Source organism: Bos mutus, chromosome 10 (assembly GCF_027580195.1).
Source record: "Bos mutus isolate GX-2022 chromosome 10, NWIPB_WYAK_1.1, whole genome shotgun sequence".
Classification (NCBI taxonomy): Eukaryota; Metazoa; Chordata; class Mammalia; order Artiodactyla; family Bovidae; genus Bos; species Bos mutus.
This window is the reverse complement of record NC_091626.1, coordinates 71,258,523-71,272,214: the sequence shown is the minus strand read 5'-3', so window position 1 is coordinate 71,272,214 and position 13,692 is coordinate 71,258,523. Positions and strand designations below refer to the sequence as shown.

The window sequence follows — 13,692 nt, the reverse complement described above, 5'->3', positions numbered from 1 at the left end:
CAGTGAGATTTGTTTGTTTTGAATATCTTTGGGAACCCATGGATTTTTAACATACTTTATGTTTTTATTCCATTGCAGTTATTATTGTTGAGACTCAAATTGTCTTATCTTCAACCAGTTGTAGCCTGAATTCTTTGACAGGAAACAGAGGCCTTAGTCTTTAATAATCCAGTGGTCTTTCATAGCTTTCTTGCTTTCTGGATTTAGAGTCAGCCATTTCTCTAAGGAGCCCAATTCATCTTTGTGCTTTGGGGTGGGTTTTTTTCTCCCTCATAAGAAATTGCATTTTAACCATAATCTAGACACAAGGAATGCTACTGGATTGGTTATTACTTCTAAGTCTTTTTGATATCCAGAGCTAGGATTTTTTTTTTTATGATAAATTCATTTTGAGCCTCATACTAGATATATCTGTTTCAAAACTAGGATGCCAAGGTTGTTTTGTTTTGTTTATGCTTTATAACAACTTTCTTGAGGTATAATTAAGGTACCATACTGTTTACTCATTTAAAGCATACAGGGCCTTTAGTATATTCACAGCTGTATCATAAAGCTCAATGAGTTTTCAAATGTTTCATTACTCTAAAAAGAAACCTCATATCCTTTAGCTGTCACCCCCTCAGTCCTGTTATTTCCCAGCCCTAGGCAATCACTGGTCTACTTTCTGTCACTATGGACTTGCCTGTTCTGGACATTTCATATACATGGAATCATACACTATATGGTCTCTTGTGTCTGACTTCTTAGCATGCTTTCTAGATTCACCATGTTGTAGCATGTATCATACTTTTTCCTTTTATGTCTGAATAATGTTCCATTATATGTCTGTACACGTTTTATTTGTCCCTTCACCTCTTGAGCGACACTGGATTGTTTTCACTTTTTGACTGTTACAAATAATGCTGCTCTGAGCATTTATGTGTAAGTTATTGGGTAGACAGGTTTTCACTTCTCTTGCCTATACACTTAGGAGTGAATTGTTGAAGCATATGGTAACTTTGGTGTTGGAGAAGACTCTTGAGAGTCCCTTGGACTGCAAGGAGATCCATCCAGTCCATCCTAAAGGAGATCAGTCCTGAGTATTCATTGGAAGGACTGATGCTAAAGCTGAAACTCCAATACTTTGGCCACCTCATGTGAAGAGCTGACTCATTGGAAAAGACCCTGATGCTGGGAGGGATTGGGGGCAGGAGGAGAAGGGGACGACAGAGGATGAGATGGCTGGATGGCATCACTGACTCGATGGACATGAGTTTGAGTAAACTCCGGAAGTTGGTGATGCACAGGGAGGCCTGGTGTGCTGCGATTCATGGGGTCACAAAGAGTCGGACACGACTGAGCGACTGAACTGACTGACTGATGGTAACTTTGTGTTTGACCTTTTGAGAAACTGCCAGGCAGTTTTCCAAGAGACTTAACCATTTTGCATTTTCACCAGCAATGTATGAGCGTTCTCCCCTGTTTTCACATCCTTACTAACACTTGTCATTGTCTTTTTTATTATAACCATCTTAGTGGGTATGAAGTGGTATCTTATTGTGGTTTAGATTTGCCTTTTTCTAATGACTAGTGATATTGAGCATTTTTTTGTATGCTTCTTGGCCATTTGGATATCTTCTTTGGTGAAATGTCTAGTCAAGTCCTTCGCCCGTTTTTTAATCAAGTTCTCTGTTTTTTGTTGTTACTGAGTAGAAGGACTTCTTTAATTATTTTCAATTTTAGTCCTTTATCTGGTATATGATTTACAACTGTTTTCTCCTGATCTATAGGTTGTCTGTTTCGTCTTAATAGTGTTGTTTGATGCATAAAAGTTAATTTTGATGAAGTACTATTTATCTTCTACTGTTTATCTACTTTTTTTTCTTTTGTTGCCTGTGCTTTGGATATCATATCCAAGAAATCATTGCCAAACGCAGTGTCATAAAGTTTTCCCCCTATTCCTTCAAAAAGCTTGATAATTTTAACTGTTACATGTAGATCTTTGATTCAATTTTTTTGTATGGTGGGAAGTAAGAGTCTACTTTTTTTTTGTCATGTGGGATATCTAGTTTTCCCAGCACAAGGTTTTGAGATGACTGTCATTTCCCTATTGATTGGTCTTGTCATCCTTGTCAGAAATCATCTAACCATAGATGCAAGGGTTTATTTCTATGCTCTCTATTTCATTGGTCTGTATATCTTTCAAATGACTTTTTCAGAGTCACTTGTTGGGAGTTCCTTGGTGGTCTAGTGGTTAGAATTTGATGCTTTCACTGCCTTGGCCTATGTTCAATCCCTGGGCAGAGTCCTGAGATCCCACAAGCCAGGTGGCGTGGCCCAAAAAAAAGTCACTTATTAGAGTTCTTTTTGTGTGGTTGTGCCATCAAGTGAATACTTTGTTTCATTTTATTTGTGATCTGTAGAGATGATATTATTATTATTTTTTGTTTTATGATTATATAAAATACAAGGTTCCAAAGTCAAACTTTCTAAATAAGGTATGTTCACAGAAATATAGCACCTATACCCTTCTGTTTCACTCCTTGCCTCCCTCCCATAGTAGGCAGCCTTCCTTTTTAGTTTTTTAAACAAAAGGAACAGATTCACCTTCCATCTTGAATTAATGGTAGCGCATTATACACACTTTTCTCTACCTTGCTTTTTTCACTTACTCATACATTCTAGAGATAACTCCTTAGGTCGAGCAGTGGTTGGTAGACTACCTGTTTTGTAATGATTCGACTGGAATACAGCGATGCCCATTTTTCATAATTGTCTGTGGCTGCTTCTTGTCTACAGTAGCAAAGTTGTGTAGTAGATACAGTAACCATATGAAGCCCATCCTAAGATATTCACTATCTCTTCATTTAAAAAGATTTTCTGACTCAGGATGCAATGTAATGGTTCAGCTTGGCTCATTCCTTGTTTCGCAGCTGCAGGGTGGCTCACTGGGTCAGTGTGCTAGAGGTGATTCAACCACTCGCCTTTGCAGACATTTGGGTTGTTTTCAGTCTTGTGCTATTACATGTAGTGCTGTAAATTCAAAATAAGATTTCCCTGAAAGACGCTGAAGACATCTTTAGTTTTTCCTCATTTTTCCTGTCCATCTCCAAGTGTCTTGAGAACAATAAAAGACAAGTGTCTGCAGAGTTGGTGTCCCTTTTTGCCCACTTAGTGACTATCTTCCAACACCCCCCCCACCCCCTTTATTTTTGTCTGCTGGGGCTTGACATTTGTTGCGATTTTAAACTTTCTGCTTTCTGGGTAACTCACTTGTATAGATAGCCCAAGTAATCACAATCCAGGCCAGAGATGATGGAGCTATCTATTAAATCTCTTTCTACATTCCAGTCCTTTTTTTCAGAGATGAAAGATGTTTCAGTTTCTTATTGAGAAAACCTCAGTAAACATTTCCTTTTTTTTTTTTTTAAGCTGAGCTCCTCGCCAAGAAACAGCCATTAAAAACTAGTGAGGTGTACTCTGATGACGAGGAGGAGGAGGAGGATGACAAGTCCAGTGAAAAGTCAGACCGCTCATCCCGAACAACGTCATCCGACGAGGAAGAGGAGTAAGCTGTGCACATTTTGGTCTAGTAGTCCGGATGGGTGGGTTCTACGGGGAAAGGCTTAGTGTAGTTTCCAAATATCTCCTCCTGTTTGGTGACAAACTGTGGTCTGGTCAAGTACCCTGAATTGCTGAGCTGAGTTTGCGAGCACATCAGCCAAACAGGCTTCTGCCTTTGGCTCATAGGCTGCGCCCCTGAACATTTCATCAAGATTTGGCAGGTGGGAATTGCTTTCATGTCACCCTTGGATTAGCCAAGAGCTTCCCTTGGTTTTCTTTCTATGATAGTGGGTTATCTGGGCTGGCAGCCTCATTCGAGACAGTTCACAGTCCTGGTTAGGAACAGGATTGTAGTCCCACTTTCCTGTTGCTTCATGTATTTCTCCTGCTGTATGAAATCACATATACTTTGGTGAAGTTTTAAGAAGTTGGTATTTTTTATTTACCTTGATCTGTTAGTACAATGAACAGTTTGCCCAGCATCCTTTGTTCCTCACAGGAAAGAAGAGATCCCTCCAAAATCACAACCTGTCTCCTTACCAGAGGAATTGAATCGCGTTCGATTATCACGGCATAAGCTGGAACGTTGGTGTCATATGCCCTTCTTCGCTAAAACAGTCACAGGATGCTTTGTACGGATTGGCATCGGAAACCACAACAGCAAACCAGTTTACCGGGTTAGTATTTCTTTCCTTGGACAGTTGTAGGATGTTTTAAATATAATGATTCTTAGCTAAGAGTATGAACTGCTGAACAGACCTGTCACTTTTCTGCTAGCATTTGATGGGAAAATAGATTGCAGCTGAGATTTCATTAGATTAGCCACAATCTGAGGCAACCAGGGATCAAGCTGACCTGCTGCCAGGAAGAGTACTTGGAGCCCAAAAGTTTAGATTTAGAATGATTTTCTGTATCCTTCCATATAAAAGCAAGACAGGAGACATTTATGAAGTCTTTGTCAGGAGTTATGTAATCTGGAAGATTTATTAATTTGAAAAATAATGAAAAATTTCCACATTACATACTAAGTGACTTCTGGAACAGGGAGTTATATTGAGGTTTAAAAAGTAAACAAAACCTTCCAGCCTATTGAGATTATTTTATGAGTTCCAGCTCTGCTTCTGTGGCCTGGATGACTAGAAAGAACATAGCTGGTTGGTTTGTTTTTTCTTTTCTTTTTTTGTTTGTTTTGTTCTGAGTTGTTTGATTTTAACCTGTGTTCACCCCCTTGTGTGAGGACCAGTGGCCATGCCACGTCCCAGAAACCTTGGCAACAGAAACAGACATCATGGTCTTCACATTTGATTGATAAAACTGACGTCTGAAAGCCAAGTGCACCCCCAATAAGGCAGAATTAAGTTAGAGGGGAATTTGCCAATGGGCCCCACCAAGCTAACTGCATCCTCACTTACTCTGGGCACAGGTGCTTTGCTGTCTGAGTCCTAAGCCTGAGGACGGTGCCCAGAACACCTTGAAGCTGTGGGGCTCCTCTCAGTTTAGTGTCACTCATCTGCACTCAGGCAGATGAAGCCAGAGGGTGGGGTGGAGGACTTCGAACGAGTGTGTTGTAACTGGTGTCTCTGTCCTCACTTAGGTTGCTGAGATCACGGGTGTTGTGGAAACCGCCAAAGTTTACCAGCTTGGTGGCACCAGAACAAACAAAGGGCTACAGCTACGGTAGGAGAGGTGCTTCCGTGGCCGATTCTGTTCCCACTGCAAACAGGCATGGCCTGCTGGGGCTGTTGTTTGCTCCCAGTGTTCTCTTTCTTATAATACTGTTTGTGTCCCCACCAGGGGCTTGGAGGGAAACTTGTGTTCCGCCTTTGCCTATAGGGAAGGTAGGAGGTAGCTGTCTCATAGGGGATGTTGAGTGCTGGAACACGTAGAAGGAAGACGATCACAAGACCCGCTCCTCCCAGGGTCCTGCAGGCGTTCCTCAGTGAGTGTGGGCAGGAGGCTTGCTTCTGGTCCTGGCTCCGTCAACAACTAACCTGATCTCTCACAAGCCAGGTCACCTTTTTGGATTTAGTTTGTGCCTCAGTAACTTGATATTGACTGAATGCTGGCTACGTGCCACAGTTGTAGGCATCAGGATAGAGGTGAGAACAAAATACACAAGTCCCTACCTGCTTGGAGCCTGAAAATTCTAAAGGCCCCATATGGGAAGGAATAGAAGTAGCTTGCCAGGTCACTACAGATAGTGGGTCACAGACACACCTCTGCCTTGGCCTTATTTGGCCTCTGTGGTCTCTCTGTTCTCTTCTCCCATTCCCATCATTTCTCCTGGACTGTTGAAAAGAGCCAGTTGGGTTAGGCAGTAGTCATGACATGCTAAGAGTGACTGTCCCTGTGAGGCAGGCACTGACTCACGTGGCTGGCACAGGGATCAGTAGAAAGGCAGTGTTCTTTCTCTCTAGGGATAGAACCTCCTTGTCATTCAGATACCTCCATAACATTTCATATTCTTGATGCCAGTTGACTGTGACCGATTTTATTGTAAATGGACTTCTGAAGCACTGGCTAAGTCTACTTGCTTCCAGTGCTCACACTGATGCTTAATCATGGCTGCTCTTTAGAACAGCCTGGAAGGTTTTTTGTTGTTGTTTGTGTTATTTCAGTGGCTGGTTCCTACTCCCAGAGATTCTAATTCAGTTGATCTAGAGTGCTGCCTTGCCATTGGAAGTTTTGTAAATCTTTGTAGATGATTCTAAAGGGTGGCCAAGATGGAGGCCCTTGGAGATAGGCAGTGTGGAGTCTGGAGGGATTGATCTGCTGGCGCTGCAGTCAACATGGCCCTTCCTGAAGCTGCTCTTTTTCATGCAGGCATGGCAGTGACCAGCGAGTGTTCCGCCTAGAGTTTGTCTCAAACCAAGAGTTCACTGAGAGCGAATTCATGAAGTGGAAAGAAGCGGTGAGTGAGTAGACAGCACCTCCCTAGCAGTTGTTCATGAAAATATTGACAGAGCCTCTTTCCCAAATTCTTTATTATAAACAACCCTTTTATTGCGTTTTGGTCCAGATGTTCTCTGCTGGCATGCAGTTGCCCACTCTAGATGAAATCAATAAGAAGGAATTATCTATTAAAGAAGCTCTTAATTATAAATTCAATGACCAGGACATTGAAGAGGTAAGAAACCTCGTATCCCAGAGTCTGGAGACTCATCAAGAGCCAAGTGTTAGAGAAGATCATGCCTGTCTTTTCTTTCCTGTATTTTGACATTTTTGGCTCTACCACTATTGCATGAGGAAGAGGGAATTCTGTTATTACTACCTTAGAATTTATAGTTCATCAGGATTTTCTTGTACACTGTCACTTGAAATCACAGCCTAACAAAGTAGATTCAGGGCTCAGGGATCTCTGTTCTTCTGCTAGGCTTGGTCCTTCAAGAGTTTCCTTTCTCCAAGACATTTTGGTAAAATGGTTTGATCTCTGTTCTCTTGGACAGAGGATAGCCTTACAGTACAAGGCCCTTGGGCTGCTGCTGTTTATTGGTGCATGTTCCTTTGCGCTAGCCAGGAAGACTCTCTGGGACCCTGGAAGCAGCATAGTACCCCTTGGAATGAACTCGCTCTGGGTGTGGGGCATGGCACTGCCATAGGAAGAGCAGCCCTCTTTTAACTATCTGCTTACCTCCACAATGGGGTCACCTGTCCTGCCTACAAAAGTAGTTTAGGAATACCTCACTGCTGGTGTCTCCTCTCTGGTACAGATTGTAAAAGAGAAAGAAAGATTCAGGAAAGCTCCACCCAACTATGCTATGAAGAAAACGCAGCTTCTGAAGGAAAAGGTGAGGACTTGTGTTGAACTTCTTTCCCTGTCCTGCAAGGAGATACGGAAACCAGACTTGTTCATCCTCTGCCAAGTCAGTAGTGGCAGGATTGGGAGAAAATGCAGGGCTTGACTGTAAGCATCACAGATTTTCTTAGCATCTGGGCAGCATCCCTTGGCTGTTCTCCTTTCTCTCAGTGGAAGCTGATCTTGCCCGTTCCATTCTCCTCCCCTCCTCGTCACTTTAGTTTCACGTGTAATAAGATAGGCCCCAGGGCAGTATCAGCACTGGGCCCGAATAGACGAACGATACTGCGCAGCCCCACCATGGCAGGTGGCTTTCTATTCTTCATGTCAGGGTGGGGTGAGCCTTGTTAGGGTGAGTTAGCCAGGCGGGGCCTGGGTTCTGAGGTGTTTGTTTTTGCTATTCCTTCATACCTCCTGTCATTTGTTCATCATGTAAGATATTTTGCCTGTGTTGGAAGGAAGGGGACACTTGATACCGAGCTGGTCATAGCCAAAATCTCATGCATCTCTCTGTGTACAGGCCATGGCTGAGGACCTGGGGGATCAGGACAAGGCCAAACAAATCCAAGACCAGCTGAATGAGCTGGAGGAGCGAGCAGAGGCCTTGGACCGCCAGCGGACCAAGAACATATCTGCTATCAGGTGTGCTTCAGAGCCTGTTTTGATTGGGCTCCTATCCTTGGTCCACAGTTATCAGGCGAGCTGTGGCCTTGGACGTGCTGTGCTCCAGTGGCTCCACATATCTGGGGTCAGGCACCATGGTTCCCGCCCTCCTTTCACAGCCCACTGACTCATCCCTTTTCCTCACCCGCAGTTACATCAACCAGCGGAACCGGGAGTGGAACATTGTGGAGTCTGAGAAGGCCCTTGTGGTGAGTGAGACAGCTTGATCTAGATCACTAAGTGTAGTTTTAATTAATAAAACAACATGTAATCTTTTCTGTATCTCACCTGAGTATATTTTCTTTTAATTACTAAAGTAGCATGTACACAACACACACATAGTCTGTCTGTACACATACAACTGTGTAAGGCATTATAATAAAAAGCAACAGTCTTCTGTGCTAACCCCTCCCCATCTTTAGATTCTATTCCACGCATATTTATTTTTATCAGTTTCCAATTTTTTTGTTGTTACTGCTCCCATAATCTGTTCTGGTGTTCTTGAAGGGAAAAGGCTAATAGACAGCCTTTGACTTTTTCAGGGCCTTGCAAAGACTGTTACTTATATGCATGCTTATGATAAATGAGAGGTGTGGGCGGGCAGGAGATAGAGTTCTGTAATACATGCTCTCTGTTTCAGGCTGAAAGTCACAACATGAAAAACCAACAGATGGATCCCTTTACCAGGCGACAGTGTAAACCTACCATCGTTTCTAATGTGAGTGCCTAAAGAGGACATATTTAGTCAGGACCTAGATTCTGGGACATAAATGAATTCCATTAGGAGATTAATAAGAAGTTAAAAATAATGTTGTCTTAGTGGGATTTGCTTGCCTCAAACACTTGGGTCTGGACGCTTCCTTTTTTATCTTACTGTAGGACATACGGGTAGTAAAAACCTGGCATGGACTTTAGAAACCTGTGGACTAAAGTGCGCTGCCAGGGCAGGTTCACCAGTGCAGCACAATGAAGAATGTGTAGGCTAGGTTGCCTGGCAAGGGCCTGGCTGGGCTGGACTTCAAAGCTTTTAACTGTCCCTTTTTGTAGCCTGGAGGAAAACCGCACTGGACTGCTGATGGGCCTACTGTAGTGCTTGTGTTAGTGGTGGTAGGTGGGATAGAAACTGGTGGTGGGACTGTGTGAGTGTTGAAGAGTCTCTAAAATAACTTCCTTGTTCTCTCAGTCCAGAGACCCAGCTGTTCAAGCTGCCATATTGGCCCAGCTGAACGCAAAATACGGTTCTGGAGTGTTACCAGATGCTCCAAAGGAAATGAACAAGGCAAGTGTAACACTGAAGCTCGGCCACTGGCCTTTACACCAGAGCAGGCACTTCCTGGTTTGGGCTTGATTGTCTCCACCTGGAGGAACTTGGCATCCCACTTGCAGTCCTTTCTTCATCCTCATTATTTACAAATGTAATAAACAGCTACTGAATTTTGGTCAGATGACATAAGTTCTGAACCCAACACCACTACTTCATGAAACCCCTGACTGTGGCTTTAGGCAGCTGACCTCTAGCCTTCTAATCCACATTTTCTCCTATGTAAGGTGGGGTAATATATACCCTGCCTAACTCATAGGACAGTCAGGAGTAGATAATATGTAAGGATGAGACAGTTGTAAAAGTGAAAGCTCCGTGTAAACTGAAATGTTAAACCAAGAGAAACTGCCCATTTAGAAGCCATTTTCTGCCTTTTCCTAAGGAGCCCAAACTCCCAGAAATTCCGGAGATCTTGGGTCAGGGGGGATTTGCTGTCTTGAGCCTACCCTTTCTGCCCTCACCCACAGCCATGAACCTTCCCTCCCCCTCCTCTCAGGCTCAGAAATAAAACCTCTGTGGACTCTCCTGCCCTCCCTCTGAGAGAAGAAATCAGAAGAGTCTTTAATAGGAAGATCTAATGAACTTGAGCAGCAGTTTTTACCATTAGTGGTTGCTGCTTCTTTAAGTCTAGTTGCATTTATCCCTCTATAATTAGTTTTTCTCTTCCCATTGCAGGGTCAGGGAAAGGATAAAGATTTGAATTCTAAATCAGCCAGTGATCTCTCAGAAGACTTGTTCAAAGTACATGACTTTGACGTGAAGATTGATTTACAAGTCCCCAGCTCAGGTAGGTGAAGGTAGAGATTGGTCATGGCCAAGGACCAGGGTGGCTCCATGACTCTCAGCCAGCAAGGAGGCCTGCTTTTGGGAAAGAAATGGGGATGTCTAGTCACCTGTGTTTATGGAGGCCAGAGTAAGATAGGCTGCAGGTCCATCTTGAGAGGGAACAGGGACACTACCTGGAGGAGTGAAGCCCAAGACCGGGGGGCCTCAGATGCCGGTTTGCTCTTCTTTCCTGTAGAATCAAAGGCCTTGGCCATCACCTCCAAGGCTCCGCCGGCCAAGGATGGAGCTCCGAGGAGATCTCTGAACTTGGAAGACTACAAAAAACGACGAGGGCTTATCTGAGCACGCCCAGCCTGCTGCCTCTGACCCCGCATGCCCATCACAGTGTCCCACTTTTCCTCCTTTCCTCTGATTTGCCCTCACTGGGCTGGAGCAGCAGGAACTGGGAAGAGACTCTAAACTGCCAGTCATCTGTAATATAAACCATTTGCTGTATAGACTTCCCTGGTCTGCAACATCTCCACCGACCCCCCAGGACCCACCCAATGTGAACCTGGGCTCTCTTGGGCTTTATCCATGTCTTTAGATTTGTGTTTGCCTTTTTCTTTTTTTTTTTTTAAACCACAGTTCATTGGCCACTCTGCACGCATTCAGTATTACCGTGGAGCTGGGGTTCCTGCTGGAGCCCCCAGCAGCAGCACTGGGCAGCATCCTGTGCAGGATGGCCCTGGGCCCAACCATTGAACATTTGGCCCCCGGCCCTGGTGGGGGGTGGGGGCTGGGCACCCACAGTCCCGTCTCCTCTCTCTCATCTTTCTCTTCTTCCGATCTTGTGGAAGAAGGGTTTTGAAAACCCAGTTTAATTTCCAAAAAGTGTACATTTGTGGGGAGGGAGGGGGTCTATTTGAGAGAGAGTGTGTATGTGTGTATGTGTCTGTAAGTGTGTGGATTTTTTTATCATTTTTTTAAAATGCAGTACTCTTTGTATCTGTCTGTCATGGGGCTATAGCTGTTTCAGATTTTTTTCAGCTGTACTTGAGCATCTGAAACTGCAAGAAAGAAACTCATTAAATGTGATTCTTCTTACTAAACAGTCCTGACTGCTGTAGCTGTGTAACTTCTCCCCCACCTCCTCTTTCCCATCACCCTCCCACCTCGGAGAAATCTCCTCAGTTTGGCCCCTGCCCTGTCAGCTGTGTCCTGGCAGGTGGGAGGGAAGCCCATGGCTAGGTACTAGGGAGGTACAGGTGTCTTGCTCAGCCCATGTGTTCAGCCCACAGCTTCTTGGCTGAATGTAGAGTGTGTCTTTTCCCTGCCCCATGTACTTGTCTCTTCCTAGTGATTCTGTTTTGCCGTTTCAGCAAGAATAATATTTTGTTCTGTTTTTTAAGAGAAAGTATTCAACATGAATGTGGAGAGAACGAACACAAAGATATAGGTTGCAGATGTTACAAGCATGTGCAGTTCTGTGTGTGTGTATACATATATATGGTAAGCATATATATTGTTGTGCAGCTAGGGTGAAGCCAGCAAAGAAGTATGTATGTCTTTATAAAATGTTTGCAAAGAGATAAGCTGACTGCTTGATAATCATTCTCAGGTGTAAAGCTCCAAGTGTAAATAAAAGTGGCATTTAACAAATCTTTTCAGAACAAAGTACAGCTGACTATATAAAACAAGAACTAAGCTAAAGGAAACAGCTGAGAGCTGCTGATTCCCACAAGAGGGAGAGGAATCTCAAAGCCCTGCCTTGTATCTCTTCACCGTACTTTCTATAAGAAAGTGGGATGATGGGAAATCATGGATTAAGTTGTATTTAAACAAAAAGGAACTTGGTAACTCTTTTGGGTTTAGTAGAGCCTCAGTGTTGCTTTAACTTAGTTTACACTTTTTTTATTTAAAAAAAAAAGCAGCAATCAATGTTTTTTTTAAAAGAATTGTGACTGTAAAATGGATAAATGACTGTAACACAGCTATATGGTGGCTGTGACAGTTCAGTTGGGCAAAGGAGTGGTGGTGGACTCATTAAAATCATATATACTTGAATAGTCCATTGACCAAAACTCTTTATAGACTGTTGTGTAAATGTGGAATCACAGACTGTTAAACATTGCCTGGACTCCAGAAGAGTCCTGGAGGCTGCTGGGACCTCTCGTATCATGACAAACTCGGACTTTTTCTTTCTTGTTTTAAAAGACACGAAATGATAGAATCCATATAATTTGCTGGAGACATTCTGATCCACCATATAGATCTGTATTTAGTATCATTTGGATTTGGAGAAGTGTCGGTTACATTATGGCTGTGTAATAAAGTTTTTATTAAAACTGCATCACACTGTAGCCACTGTGCCACTACCTCCCCACACGCAGCTGCTGAAACTTTCGTTCTGAGACTCCAGAAACAGCAGGGAGCAGAGCCAACCAAAGAAGACCGACAGTTAACTTCTCACCTGAGTAGCCCATTTTGGTGATTGGAATCAAGACTGAGGACTTGTCTGCAGTCTCAACTGAGGCAGGGCCTCTGAACTGAGATCTTGACCAGGCATAATACATGGGCTTTATCCCACCAGCGGAGCTGCTTGGAGGTTCGAGGTGCCGCTTGTGCTGGGGAAGGCAGCAGGGGCCCACTGCTCCACCCCCACCCCACCCCCCAGGTGGTTTCAGTGTTGAAGGGTGTGGCACCTAAAACTGCTTTATACATTTTTCACTTCCTTCCAAGAAGCAAAAAGGCCAATGTCCGTATGCCGAGCTCATGATGTATAGAGGTCTGTTTGTCTGTCTTGCTTCTGACAGGTGCAGGGAAAGTCTTCCTGCCTACAGCTTTCCTTCAAAGAGAATGCTTTTGTTTTGTTTCTGTGAAGTCCTGACCTGTCACTCAAACTGTACAGATATTTGTAAATAAACTTTATGCCCTGTTTTAACAAGGGAGTCAGATTTAGTCCAAAGACTGCATCCTGAGTGGCAACTCTCATGTTTTAAAAGTCCAGGAGAGCCTCTCTCACTTGATTTCCCTCCCTCCCCCTACTCTTAGCCCTGAACCACCACCACCCCCAAGTGAAAGTGGCTGCTGTTAACTCTTCAGCTACCCAGTTCCCCAGAAGCCTCTCTGAGACATTGGTTGCCTAGAGCCAAGGCAACCTCCAACTGGCCTAGTTTACTTCCTACGTTGGGAGATACCAACAAGCTCTAACAGAACCAGGTAGGACCCTGATACACTGCCTAACCCTAGTGAGAGTGTCGCCCTCCTACAGCTTTCAGTTGGCTGAGGTATAATTTCTTTGTTAATTTGTTTTCTGCCTGTCGTGAGCATGAAGGGGGACCCAGGGCTTGTGAGTATGGCTCTGGAATACTGATATCCTTCCCTTAGGGCCCCAGCTGGGACATCTGTAAGGCTCCCTGCCCTCACTACATGAGGCTGTGTCTCAAACCTTTCTAGACCTGGGAAGGTAGCGGGTGGCAAACGCAATGGTACAAGCCCAGTCCAGGCCTGCCTTTGATGTTGGGAGCCCTGGGGCTCACCTAGCAACTGCATCTAAGGAGGTTTTCTTAAACTCCCTATCACACCAGCCACCTGATTGTTG

The 13,692-nt window shown here is 44.0% G+C and overlaps 1 protein-coding gene across 1 annotated transcript in view; it reads left to right on the top strand.

Moving 5' to 3' along the window:
- Nucleotides 1-12,441, top strand: part of RTF1 (RTF1 homolog, Paf1/RNA polymerase II complex component) — a 46,253-nt gene extending 33,812 nt beyond the window's left edge. The window contains exons 7-18 of the mRNA XM_070378202.1: nucleotides 3,412-3,547; nucleotides 4,043-4,220; nucleotides 5,138-5,220; nucleotides 6,367-6,454; nucleotides 6,563-6,670; nucleotides 7,254-7,331; nucleotides 7,860-7,981; nucleotides 8,154-8,211; nucleotides 8,643-8,720; nucleotides 9,186-9,281; nucleotides 9,999-10,110; nucleotides 10,345-12,441. Of these exons, the coding sequence (XP_070234303.1) occupies nucleotides 3,412-3,547; nucleotides 4,043-4,220; nucleotides 5,138-5,220; nucleotides 6,367-6,454; nucleotides 6,563-6,670; nucleotides 7,254-7,331; nucleotides 7,860-7,981; nucleotides 8,154-8,211; nucleotides 8,643-8,720; nucleotides 9,186-9,281; nucleotides 9,999-10,110; nucleotides 10,345-10,451 (1,244 nt within the window). The 3' untranslated portion in view covers nucleotides 10,452-12,441. The remainder of the gene's footprint in view (nucleotides 1-3,411; nucleotides 3,548-4,042; nucleotides 4,221-5,137; nucleotides 5,221-6,366; nucleotides 6,455-6,562; nucleotides 6,671-7,253; nucleotides 7,332-7,859; nucleotides 7,982-8,153; nucleotides 8,212-8,642; nucleotides 8,721-9,185; nucleotides 9,282-9,998; nucleotides 10,111-10,344) is intronic.
- The last annotated feature ends 1,251 nt before the right edge of the window (nucleotides 12,442-13,692 follow it).